We start from the raw sequence: 13,268 nt of genomic DNA, 5'->3' as shown, positions 1-13,268 counted from the left end.
TCCTCCAACCGAATGGGAACATTTAACGGTGTGCTATAGAGATGAATAAGTAATTTGCCTTGATACATCATTTCCAATTAGTGGTTTCAGGTTTGATGCGTCAACGGAGCGTTTAACTACATTTCCAACACCAAGGTACAAGCCGATATGTTCTCTACTTTGCGTAGTTGGCTGCAGTATATCATGATGTATTCCGAATTTATTAACCCGCTTCTCAGCATACATTGCTGCTCACTCAAGTCTAAAACAGTGAACCGGATATTTAGTTGATGGTATTGGCTCTAGAGCTTGCACGCATTAGATCGTGTGTTCAGGTGGTTGGATCATCCATGGAATGTTGGTAGCAAGTTTTCATTCACCTTGTCAAGCAATTGTCCCATGAGTATATTCGGCTTTCGAGGCATCTGTCGCCGAGATCGATTACTTTGGGACTTCGTAAGGCGTCTAATGATCATGGGTTGTCCTAGCCGCTGCATGTATGTCTCGACCTCCAGCCTCTCGCTTATCGAAACGTTTTACGCCTTGTACATGACCATTTGAGGTGATTTGGTCAACACGTCATGAACTACGACCCGTACCTCCCAATTTGCGAAGGTTCTGCGAAAGTAATTCCCTCAGCTTGCTTTCGAAAAAGGATATCTAACACGCAGTAGGCTGTAACGAAGGCAAACTGGTGTAGTTAGCTGGCCACTTAGGTAATCTTTTGAGGTGTAAATCTCATGTCTAATGACCGAAACACTAGGTTGAGGGCTTACTCTACTGTTGCTGCCAGAATATGGTCGCTTAGCGGAACTACTCTCCACGAAAGAGTCTATTCCTTTTAAAATATTAGAGTGATTTGGAAGGAGGATCCCATTTTGTGACATTTTATTTGCCTGGTTGAACAGTAGTATGTTTTGCCAACTTACTGCACAGGTTTAGGAACTTCAGAGGTGTGGTGTTCAGCGTAATTTCATTTAATGGGGCTAAAAGATCGCCACTTTTAAGCATCCTTACATTTTGACCTCGTATCTCCAAAGCTTAAAGTAAAAGTCGCGAAGAAGTCGACTAATCATAGGTGGCTGGCAAGATGAAACATATTTGACGTTTACGAAGGTAAGAACTCTCATCCCACAACACAAGATGATTGAATTTTCGTGTACAGTTCTAGATTTTTTTGTATGTCAACAATTAATGAAGAGTCTCAACCACAATTTTGAGTAGTGTAAATGAACCAGAATCTAGTGCAGCACCCTGAGACTTCCCTGAAGAGGGAAGGAGAAGTAATGCTAGAGCAAAGTGTGTTATTGATATACAGAATGGGATAAGGGCTACTGGCATGGTTTAGAGGACATGCCCCCTGGCGGAAGTACAGAGGCGGAGCATTAAGTGTTCATGAAATTAAAATGAGTAGTTAAATGAATCGTTAAGGTTTTGCATCTAGGACAAGAGCACATACATGCCCACAGCGGAATATGATCAAAATAAAAGGTGCAGTTGCGTGTTGCATAAATTAACGCTTTTGCTGGCATTTTAGAAGGCAATGATCAATTTGGGTGTAACGTCTAATGAGCATTTGGCCGCATACCTTTCAAAATACTCACACCTCCAGTTTACAAATTTACTTGAATATCATTTAAGTAAATGCGTGATCGCTTTAATCCTCGTGATTAAAGCAAAGATTTTTATTTATACTTCTTCAATGCCACCCATCCTAGCACGCCTATGAGGTCGTTTTCATGCATCATCAACGATATTCATGTACAAAGGTAGAAGGTATTCAATGGTATGTGAATATAAAACACTATAAAGCAGCGTGCATTCGGAAGCATTTAAATGATCACCTGAGTAATTGGCATTACTGCTCACGGACACTTTACGAATCTCAAAGATTGGCAAAGCTATTGGAAATAAGGAAATAACGTATACATCTACCGTGGAACCACACTGGAGACTTGGAATGTCTCGAGAGACTCAAGTCGGCCTCAGTCGAAGGCACAATGACCTCAACTCAGCTGGGAATCGGGTAAATGCTAAATGGATTTTTCTTATCCAATCAAATCACATTTGACAGTTTGACGTGTTTTGTACATCTGAAGAAGACGGTAGTTTCTGAACTACACATTTACTACTCCAATTCCCATATTTATAAATCGTTTAAAGTCAAAACCAGATTTAAGTACCAAAGAAAGAACCGACGGGCAAATATTAGGTGGTAACTGTTCGGAAAATCAGGTAGAAAGATAATATTTCGGATCACATAGGTGTATTTCAACATGAATGCTCAGTTTTGATATTTCATTTGAGAGTACACTTAACTACATGGGTACTTCAGCAACTGAAAGTTATAATTCCCATCCATGAAATGGACTCCAGGCCGTGTCATCGGCCTCCAGCTAATCTGTGTGTTCGCAATATATGCTCTCCCATAGCACTTTAAGTGATTGTAACTTCGAGGCTACAGTTTATTAGCTATAGATTTACAAGGGCTCATTAATAAAAAAATTGCTAAACAAAGTGTAACAGGCTGGTCGCTTGTCCAACTGTCGGTGTTGCTAAAGGGCCACTTTGTCTTGGCCATGTACCTCGCTGGGGTGGGATGGACTCCAGGCAATGCTAGTAGCCCTAATCCCTCCTGTATGTCATATATATATATATGCCTTCTTTTGTCTTCAGGAAAGTCTCGGGGTGCTGCAAAATAATATTAACTAATCACATTATGTCAGGCGAAACAAAACAACCAAAAATATGCTGATAGCTTCAAAAAGAAATACCTTTTGAATTAATAAAGCCGAAAAAGAGGCCACACCGACCTCATTCAAAAAACAGGGGGGTTCCCTTACACATGACACTACTACTGGTTGATAATACTATGGTTCATTGCAAATCGGAATCCATCTAGGCGGTTGATTACGAAGTTTAGAGGACTGAAGCTCACGAATGATTTAAGACGTTCGTAAAGTATGTTTCACGAAACTGCAGAGGCAAGTCACAAATAAATGTATCTGTAACAAGTTAATACACTGCTTAAGTGTATGCTTAATCACACTGGGTAGTCGTTCTCCACAGGTTGTGCCCGAGCTCGGAGACATGGCCCCCCGGCCGCGGCAGTAGCCTCCCAGCCCTTCTACGCATTTGTAGCAAATCTTGCATTAAGGATTTTCAAGCCTCAAGGAAGACCCCATTTGGCTACACGTGAAAAATGAATCCGAGAGAGGATTCAAGCTTCCCAATATATAAATTTACGGACAGATATGCAAAGGAAGGTCATGCAAGCCTCAATTTAGTGTTCATAAGCTTAGTCATCATGCCAATCGGTTGCCACTTAAGCTTGTCAAAATTTTGTAATGACAATTGAATAGCAAATATCTAACAAGTTGATATTTAAGGGGCACAAAGGTAAGTGATCCTGTTAACGATCATAGATTTATCAACCTTTTATTTAGAAAGACTACTCGTGACCCAACGATTTAACAAACGCGGAAAGCCAAAATTCGGCCCAGCTAAATACAATAAGTAAATGCCACTAGCCACTTGCCAAATTGCAAGGTTTGTTATTTTGTTTTAACTGGCCGCTTAGCATTTAATAGCGTCTCGATTTTTTCAAAATGAAGAAGACCCATGTCCCAGGTCATTCATATGACGACTTTATCAACAGTTGCTGGACCCCTCTTTCGCGCCCAAAAGTGTCTCATACTGTAAGGATAAAAAATTTCGTAACAGGTTTAGCTAACTCAAGAGAGATCAATGCTTATATGCAAATGGGTATGTTATTTGGTAATAAATTCATACAGTTTAAACAACATTAACAGTTTTCTCAGTGGACGTCGAGTGAAAAAATTGAATTACTTACAAAATTGTTATTCACTACTTCTTTAAGTGAGCGAAAGAAAATCTATCAAATTGTCAAATCAATTGTTCCGGAAACTGCCATTGATTTCACGAGAATTTTGCCGCGTATTGTTTCTACCTACATATTCTCTTTTTTGGACCCTCGTAGTCTTTGTAGAGCAGCTCAGGTAAGAATCTTTTGCATCTCTTTAGCCTTTTTAGTCAAACATATTTCAGATGCCTAAAATTAACACACGTTTAACTAATAACATAATAATAGGCATAGCTGGAGCAAATGCATAGATACATGTGTGTTGGCCTCATGACAAGAGAAACAAAAGTTAAATAAAATCAGACATAGTATGCATTTGATTTGTAGATGGCAGTTTAATGTGAATTTTCGGATGTTGGTTTTGTAGCGTATTGATCTTTAAACAAATGAGCAATTGAGGCAGGCCTTTCCTAAAACCCCAATAAAGCCTAAATTTGTTAATGTAAAAAAATAGGCTGCTAATCACAAGCATGACTATCTAGCTATGTGCGTACGGTGAAAGTTCAAATCATGGACTGGAAATCTCGTTGACATCAGCTACGATATGGCTTCTCTGTCTTCTTGAGGAAAGTTCCTGGCCCCCTCGTTTTCCATTCACAAACCCCAGTGTTTCAAGTAAAGGCAGCCACCATATATTTATGAAAGCAAAAAGACTTTGACCCCAACGTCAATGAAGCCCAACACTACTTCCATTATATCCGTATTTTCATCCAGCTTGCAAATTGCGCTGCGAGCAAAATATTGCACTAATATTCCCTACTGCGATGGACCGAGAAATACGCTACAATAAGCACACTCTATCTTTAACTTCCGTTTGTAGAGCATTAAAATAAAATTTACCCATTTAATCTAAACTTGTTTTAGGGTGGCTTCATGAGGCCCATCTCTTATAACCCTTTCTTGTTGTTAATTTGTTCTCAATTAAATTCCTCACAACTATCTATCTTGACACCATTCAACCATTAAAGACAGGACAGTAAGAAAATTCGACTAGTTATTTGCATGTTTTTCATAAGTGCTATGGATGGTTTTACAATGAATGAATTCAAGTCATTTATGTCTGGTCCTGTCAAATTTATTAATTCTTTCTTAAAAGTAGTTTGGATAAACACCTATTGTAGATAGTCTTTTGTAACCTTCCTGTTATCAAAAATTTGCTAATTTAGATACCCGAATTAGACGCCTTTTTTAATTTATAATCCTAATTTTCTGAAATTAGCCAAAGAAGTCGAGATGGCTGCCTTCGGATCAAGTTCATTTGCTGCTCTTATCAATTTAGCCCATCAAACCTTTCTTGAAGCCATCGCAAATCATGGCAATATAAAAGGGTCGTATTTCTTACATAGAGGAAGGGTGATGGTCCAAAAGTGTAGTCTTCTGGTCATCCAGTCCTGATGAGGGTACTTATTACTGGGAGTGAACAGCCCATATAGTTAAATATGTCCCCAAACATGTAGGATATTATAAAAATTATATGAAAAAGCAAATTTTGTTTTTCTGGAGCTTTAAGTACGTGAAGTCAATGACATACTTCAATACTTTAGTCTGCTTTGGTAAATTACTAAGTGTAAGTTTTTACTTATCTTCGTGGATGTAAACATTTGACTGACAGTTTTGGTGTTGCTTTACGCTAAAGTGTGAGCAGGCTTACAGCGTGTTAGTAACTATGTAAAACTTGTTTCTGATTAGGTCTCGTGTTACTGGAGAATTTTATGCGAATCCAATTCAATTTGGGCTCCAAAGTGTCTTTTGTTGGGCTGGCAGCTTCCAAACGTCCTAGCACAACCAGAATCCGGTGCCTATAAGCAACTATACATAGAAAACATGTTAAACTTACGCCTCGATAGCTCACCTCAAGTAAGTTTTTTTTAAAGATTGTACCGTTAGTAGAATGCTGACAGAGTTTCTTAAAAGTAGATCGTATATTTCACTTGTTTTAGTTTAAATCAGAGTTGAAAAAAATACGAAAGAGGCTGGCGCTAGATGAGCAAAGAGCGGCTGAAAATAAGAAAAAGCAATCAAAAGGACAGAAAACCCCTCTTGAGCGCAGTCAAGTGCATTGGAGTCCTCAGCACCGTCAGACGTCAGATACGCCAAGAAATGCTCGGAGTAGCCGACAATTTTCAGCGGTCTCAAAGTCACTTGAGGGGTTCGTAAAATATTGATGCCTATTTATACTGCAAATCTTAAAAGTAAAAATAGTTTAATGAGAAGCCATTTAAGAAGTTTTGGGCATGGGGTGGTATTTAGAATCGACTTAAGCCAAATAAATCCAAGAATTAGCAGCCGACTTTGTAATATTAACCACTTACAGTGGAAAGATATTTAGAAATGCCAAATTTTAAAACTATCCTTCCTAAAAGTAGTATTTTTAGGTTACCTTCCACGAAGCTTTCGAATGAGTCTCATATGAGTTCTAAGAGGCCCTTTAACAGAACCTTGGTGCGACAAACTAACAACAGAGCGAGGGTTGCCGCGGTCACTGAGCGACTATCAGCGCCTTTGGAACGTCAGAGAAATTCGGCCACCTGTCATCCACCGATTCTGGATATCATCCGTAATGTGGAACGTCTACATCAGCAAAAATCAATAAAACCACAGCCAAAGGCTCCTACAGCAATAGTTAACGCTTCTTATGATCAAGAATTTGTCCCACTATCACCCAAGGTTGGTCATTTTTCTTTCTCTCCTATTGGAAAGCACGGAACTCCTCTATAAGTAAACGTTATAAGTGACAGTAAGCTTGTAGTTTTCTGAGAGTCATTAATGTAAAGGATTAGATGTGCTAAAGATGGTGTGGCTAATGAACGAATACTTGATAAAATTCACTTTATTTTATAGGCCGTTAAAGCCCTCCCAACTCCTCCACCATACAAATTTGGGAAGATTGAAGAACAACCGGAGAAAACCTACAATATAGGGAAAGAAAATGCAATATTTGATTTAATCAAGGATGTACCAACGTAGAGGGAGTCATATTTGCCGTTTCTGACCAGTACTGTATCAGTTTACTTACTGCAGAAATTTTGGTGTTAATGGAAACATAAGTTCTGGATCCGTAATTAATAGATGAATTTATACACATTTATATCTCATATATCTATCTGAATCTTGAAAACTGAGAACGCTGTATTGTGGTTAACAGAAATAGAAAGTGGGTGCATCTGTTAGACTATCATTCCTTAAATGTATAAGATCAAATGTATGCTTACTAATTAGATTTGAGTAAGGTCATATGTCTTTTGCCAGAGGGTGTGCTGGTAGTGGTTTATGTAGTTATTCGTTAAAATGTAAAAGAGCGTTTTAAGTATATTTGAGTGATAATGAGGAGCTTGTGCACCACTGGATATCAATGGAGGTGATGGTTTGAGAGCTTGTGCTTTAAGGTATTCGCCAGTAAAAACTTGCATTTGATGAAGCTATAAGAAGGCATAAATAATTTACAACATCCAAAATGCCAACAAAAGGAATCATGAGAATTCAAATACTTGTTTTATAAGGTTTCAACCTGTACAGATTGAGACGCAATACAGGGGAAAAGAACGCCCGAGAATACCCATGTGATTGTTCAGAAAGTGCTATTAATGTAGAAAAACTTGAAACAAGGGTGTGAGGCATTAAATCTGATGGGAATAAGATATGCTGTGGCTCATTGATGTCAGTCCTCTCGGTATTTCTCATATTTAGCAAAGCATTGATATATCGATGCATTCCACCAGTTTTTTAAGTTATAATGTGTAAAAAGTGAATTACTTCTCCAATTAATTAATATTCCTCTTTCATCCTTATCTTTAAGAAATGGAGCTGGGAGTATTTTCGCCGTAAAATTTTTAATACCCATCTCGAAACAATCTCTGGGATCTCTGTCCTCTTGTAGAGTTTCCGCAAAATTCAAATGTGAACGACCTGAATTGTGGTATGACCGTCTTCTGAGAGTGGTTAATCGACTCAGGTCACTTGCATATCCGACATCTTACTGATCAAAATACTTTGTACTGTCACAATTCTCTAGTCGCTTGCATCGAAGAGGATAATAAAATAAGTGGAATGATGATTCTGTCAGCTTGAGAGACATATGCTTGTAGACTGAAGGTAGGGCATACATATTCCAACTCAATCCACAAGATTAGGGTTTAGTTATTGTTAACGTATAAAAAAATATGGATACTGCATCGAGATTTAGTAATTTAATCATATTCGTCTTCCTTTAATCGCACAGCACTCATAGCGCCATGGGCGATGATCTTGGTGACCTCTAGAGAGTTACGCATTTCCTTTGGAATGAAATTGAGCTGCTGGCAACAAGATAAATGCAACTGAGTGGTAAACAAATCACCATAAGTTAGAAATTGCTAGAATTAAAATACCCAAATGACAAAAAAAATAGGGTGGGAATAAAGTTGTACGACCTGATTTTTCATGTCCCGAAAACCCAGATACTGTTCCACGCGCATACTCATCTTTTTGAGCCGCTAACTTTCAAGGAAACGTGATTTTTATTACGCGATTCCTGTCCACATATCTTTACACCATCATAGCGTTAGTAAAGTATGGCACCATCGAAGACGTTTCACAATCTTAAGTGGCACACGAGATTTGCCAACTATAGGCATCTCAAGTGTGTGATAGTCTGAAATGCTGATTCCGTGGCCACAGACCCCGGTATGATCAAAGAAGTTCAATTGGACCTCATCGCAGAGTGTTGTTTCTAACTTAGGGTTTTGTGTAACTCTTGTAATTTTCTAGTGTTGCATTTTTAATGGAATATTGACATTGTGATTAATTAATGGATGAATACAAAGCATAATACAGAGGTTTGTTTTAACCGTCCTAATAATAATTAGTTGTCCCGAGTTGTTTCAGTAAAAGGAGCATTTATGCTAAGGAACTAAATAAAAGCAAATTAAGGAGTTGTTGTGCTTCATGTGCGATCAAGGTGCATCTAAATTATAAGAGTTACTGTTAAAGCAAAAGTTCCAACACCCTCCAGCATATCCCTTCGGCACAACAAAAAATTCAGCGAAATCTCTCACAACTAGATTATGGTTTATAATGCAATGAAAATTTTGCCATGCATTACTCGACTTCAGCATACATACTGATTAATAATTAAAAATCGGTTCGTCTTTACGAGGGCAATCAAAATCACGATTGACCTTTGGGAAATTATAGGCAGGGTGAGCATGAAATCTTAGGGTAGAGACTAATAGGTATTGTTTATGCTCTAAGCTAACGACATTCTTGATGTTTATTTACAATTTAAGCTGAATGCAAACTTTGTATCACCAAAAACACTTTTCACTTATTATTTTCTTCGCCTGTTGGTTAACATGAGTACTCTCAAGTATGGTAATGGTTCAATAGCTATACTTTCTGATACATGAGCAATCTAACCTAAAAATCATACTCGTCACCTCTTAACTCGGTCCACTCACCGTATTTTGCGGCATTCAAGTGCTTCGCTTTGTCAAGCACCTCCACAATCATGCCATCAAATTGGATTATTAGTACCACATTCCTGTTGAATCCAAATTAAATTAATTTCAAATTGGTACTTACGTTAAAAAACTTTGGGCTGTTGGAACAACAAATTGGTTTTAAGGTAACTTTTCAATGTAGATTTCTTAGTATTTGGAAGTAAAAAGAAAGGCACCTTATTTGCAGTGACCTAGGTCACGCAGAAAAAAAGAAATTTGCACACCTTGTCAATAGCAAACAATCGGTTGGATAAGTTATTAAGGTTGTAGTAACATTTAGTCCTGAATCGGAGATGAGTCGCTAACTCCGGCATAACTTCAAGCGCCCTTAACAATGGAGATGTACCGGAACTGCCAAGGTGCCAAAATAGTACGTGGATACTGTGTTCTTTTCAAATTAGATCTTACGAAGGAACTTTAACGGCCAGATCGAGGTTGCGGTGATGACGTGTCATAATTTTCATGACGGGAAAGTGATGTAATGAGATGGAGTGAGTTATGACTGATGTGATCCAACCATCTTTGCTTGATAGACATTGAAGGAGTGAACTGCAGACTGTTTATTTGTAGCACTCGTACATCAAACTATAATGATAAAGAGAGCTTAAAACAATAGGTAATAAGCATCACCTAATCCTTTGTTTTTTTTTAAGTATCAAATAAACATTCTATAAATAAAACATGAGCAGGCCAAAACTAAAATTACAATCATGAGCTAATATCATCAAATGTATTTTAAGGATTAAACAATTAAACCAAAAGAAACAATTGTCCCTATTTGTGTTAGAACGTGAAGTTCTGTTTACTACAGAGTGAATTTGAGCTCAAGTAGCTATGCGATTTCACCATTAAGAGAAGGAAGGGACTTACAAAATTGATGTAATTATATTGAACCTTACTGGATAATGTATCTGTACATTCTTATTCGGGTCGTTGTCTTAACTTATTGCATCATCGCATTTAGCATTTAGCATGACAATATACTTTACTGTATTTACGACTATATATGCTTCTGTATTTTTGCAAGTCCATTACAAGCACTTATTGTGAATCCGAGGTTCCCGTCTCTGCTGAGTCCATTTTGACGAATTTAGTAATAACGCTTTTAATGCAGGAAGTCTAGCTTGCCCAGTTTTATCTTTGCAGACACATTTTCTTTCCTTTTTAAAAACGGTTGCAGAAAAAGAATCAGTGGATCTTGAAATAAGCAACATTTTGGGGGGAAGTTTTTACTTACACATCGGTTTTGCTCTAAACTCCTTCAATTCGCAGTTTGTCAGACCTTCGTCTCGATCACTACAATAACGGTTCCGAGCAATAGAATAAGCAAATTGTTTTCATCAGAAGGTTAACCGACGCAGCAGAGTCTTCTCATTGACAAATAAGCATTTGAATCCATGCCTGTAGTTAGGCTGTTCAACTTCGCATTAGATAAAATTGGCTGAGTAGATTTTGAGGTACTTCGTGAATTTTCATTTTGTCAACAATGTTGTACTTCACAGCATTAGTTTCAACAGCACCAGGTGTTCTTCATGAAGAAAATATTAGAGTTCTTTCACCTTTTTTATTAATTCACTTAATATATGCTGCCTTTGATATTTTGTACTTTGTGCACGTAATAACGTACAACAGCAACAACAACGACAATTTCCTGGTTTATTCTATTTGAGCAAGCACTACAACTTCATGCAGCAAATAAGAATATCGCTTTTCAAGAATTTGCTATTATTTACTAATTTTGTAAGACACAAGTTCCAAGAAGTGAAGTGGAACTGATTTCTTCGACTTTTTAATTCGATGGCTATAAGCCTTTTAGACCAATTCATTTAAAGAGACGGTACTTATTTTAACACATCAATTGCTATTGAGCATGAATGGAATGAGCTGTGTAATAAAACTGCGAGATGCGGATAGAAAGTGATCAAATACTTAGTTTAACAGTGTGCTGTACCACGTAGGGCTTTCGGTCCCCGTAAATCATACCTCTGCTCTGCAGGATGGCCTTCGGGCTATGCGGGTTGCCACCCCGTCCTTCTGTGCTCCACTCACACATGTTCTTCCGTACTATTTCGAGCCATTGCTAATATGACAGTGACAAGCTTGTCGGACTTTCCTCTTATTTTCAATTTCACTTTTACTTCCATAACTGCTCAAGGTCTTTGAATTTAGAAAGGCTCACACTCTAAAAGACGTCACGGAAATGCACTGATATTATAGGAAATATTGAGGCTGACCACATCTTTGCTCCATCATCATCATTGTTTTGTCCTCTTCAAACCGTTTCGCGCTGGACATGAGATATATTCACGACTGTACATTGAATCAGTCCTCTGTTTTGTACAATCCTCCGAAAGTGGTTAGTGTGTGAGTTTTACGTTGTGAGATACTAAATAAAATCGACACGACATGCGTAAAAATTACCTATTTCCTGCTAGGATTTCTGACAGTCTTATTATGAATCATAATAGAAAACATGTTTCACTTTTTTGTGTTTTTAATCGACACTTCTTATGAGTTCAGTACCTTTATTACACATACATGCCTTTACTTCAACCGACAATATGCACTGTCTAATAGGCCATTGAAATCGGGCAATAACATTTTAATTGCATTTAGGCTATTCAAGTTTTAGACCCAATAGGATTGAAAATTCTGTCATCGGTAGATAAGATAGGAAATAGCGTGAGCGTTGCAAAATAATGTAGAGTCCTGGCTTTGAGTGATTCACCCACCATCTCCGACTCTTGCGTTTACGTGACGGAATAAATCATGGTATGGAACGGCCAGAAGAAGTACAGAACTAAAGTTGAGACAAGACAGTAAATGCGATTTGCCAGTTGCAGTATTAATTCTAACTTGCCATTTTTGGTGTTATTCAACACACCATCTGCAAATAAATAAGCATTTTGTTGAAAGTAATGCATGAAAGTATTCTATGATTTAGCTAAACGATTGATATTGTCTTGCAGGTTTGATTGTCTTAGTGAAGCTGTGTTCCATTTTATGTACTCTTTATAGTCAGGTAGGTTAAAAGATGCTCGTTTATGTAGCTTTTCTGTCTGATGCAAGATATAACAAAACATAAATAGGTAAACATTTTAAAATTTTCTAACGAAATCTGCCTGGGATTTATTGCAAGTTGGGATGTTTCGGCTATCAATAGATCTGACTATAAGTATGTTATGCTTGTAGCGCCTCGAGACTTCTCCGAAAAAGAAAGAAGGCATTATACTCGGGTAGAATGTATATGTATGTATTCGACATAGAGTGGGGCTTGGCGCTACTGACATGGTCCAGAGACAGGCCCACCCGGCGACGGTGCAATGGCGGAGACCCAACGTGGTCCCTTTACCAAAATTAGGAGCTAAACAACCAACGTATTACATACCAGACATAGGTTACTAGGTATAATCTACGACGAATACCCGTTAGCGATTTGAAACTACACCGATATGAAGATAGCCCAGTTATATAGTGAGATCAAAATAGACAGGAGTTTTATTTCGCATTTTCAGGAATTGAAACAATTTACACAACATTTTCAGTACCTAACAAAAGTGTAGGAGTCGGTGTGTCTGCACTGGTTCCCAGACAAACTCCATTTTCGGTGTATCAATGCTGCTAAATTTGTTCACGAATGAGGGGAAGCTAATAATTTACCCATAAAAAAACCAATCTTCCGTGTTCATATCTGAATTGCCAACATTTGAAAACGATTTCAATATCCTAGTTAGGTAGGGAAGGGTTCAACAACGTATATTTGCAGAGAGAATGCAATGAATATGCTTGTAACGTTCATCAAAATGCTCACCACGCTCTATTCAAGCTACAGTAGTAGTCCTGCAATCTCCAATTTTTTTTATGTAACGCCAATGCTTGCGTGCGGAAGGCTTCCCTCACAATGACAAAAAAAATGGTTAAATCCCAGA

The 13,268-nt window shown here is 37.9% G+C and overlaps 2 protein-coding genes across 2 annotated transcripts; both read left to right on the top strand. All coding sequences in view use genetic code 11, as the record gives it.

Moving 5' to 3' along the window:
• Positions 1-2,009: 2,009 nt before the first annotated feature.
• EGR_01774 (F-box only protein) lies at positions 2,010-4,113 on the top strand (the record flags this gene model as incomplete). The annotated part of the gene is made up of 4 exons (XM_024491023.1): positions 2,010-2,141; positions 3,709-3,756; positions 3,792-3,998; positions 4,033-4,113. The coding sequence occupies 4 exons, from the start codon at positions 2,010-2,012 to the stop codon at positions 4,111-4,113; spliced, it is 468 nt and encodes a 155-aa protein (XP_024354479.1).
• Positions 4,114-5,686: 1,573 nt separating this feature from the next.
• On the top strand, positions 5,687-6,829 carry EGR_01773 (hypothetical protein; the record flags this gene model as incomplete). The annotated part of the gene is made up of 4 exons (XM_024491022.1): positions 5,687-5,719; positions 5,803-6,011; positions 6,238-6,529; positions 6,704-6,829. 4 exons carry the CDS (start codon positions 5,687-5,689, stop codon positions 6,827-6,829), a joined length of 660 nt encoding a protein of 219 aa, XP_024354478.1.
• Between the last annotated feature and the right edge of the window lie 6,439 nt (positions 6,830-13,268).

This window comes from Echinococcus granulosus (assembly GCF_000524195.1).
Source record: "Echinococcus granulosus chromosome Unknown EG_S00007, whole genome shotgun sequence".
In the NCBI taxonomy this organism is placed as follows: Eukaryota; Metazoa; Platyhelminthes; class Cestoda; order Cyclophyllidea; family Taeniidae; genus Echinococcus; species Echinococcus granulosus.
The sequence above is the reverse complement of the archived record's forward strand: the minus strand, read 5'-3'. Positions and strand labels throughout refer to the sequence as shown.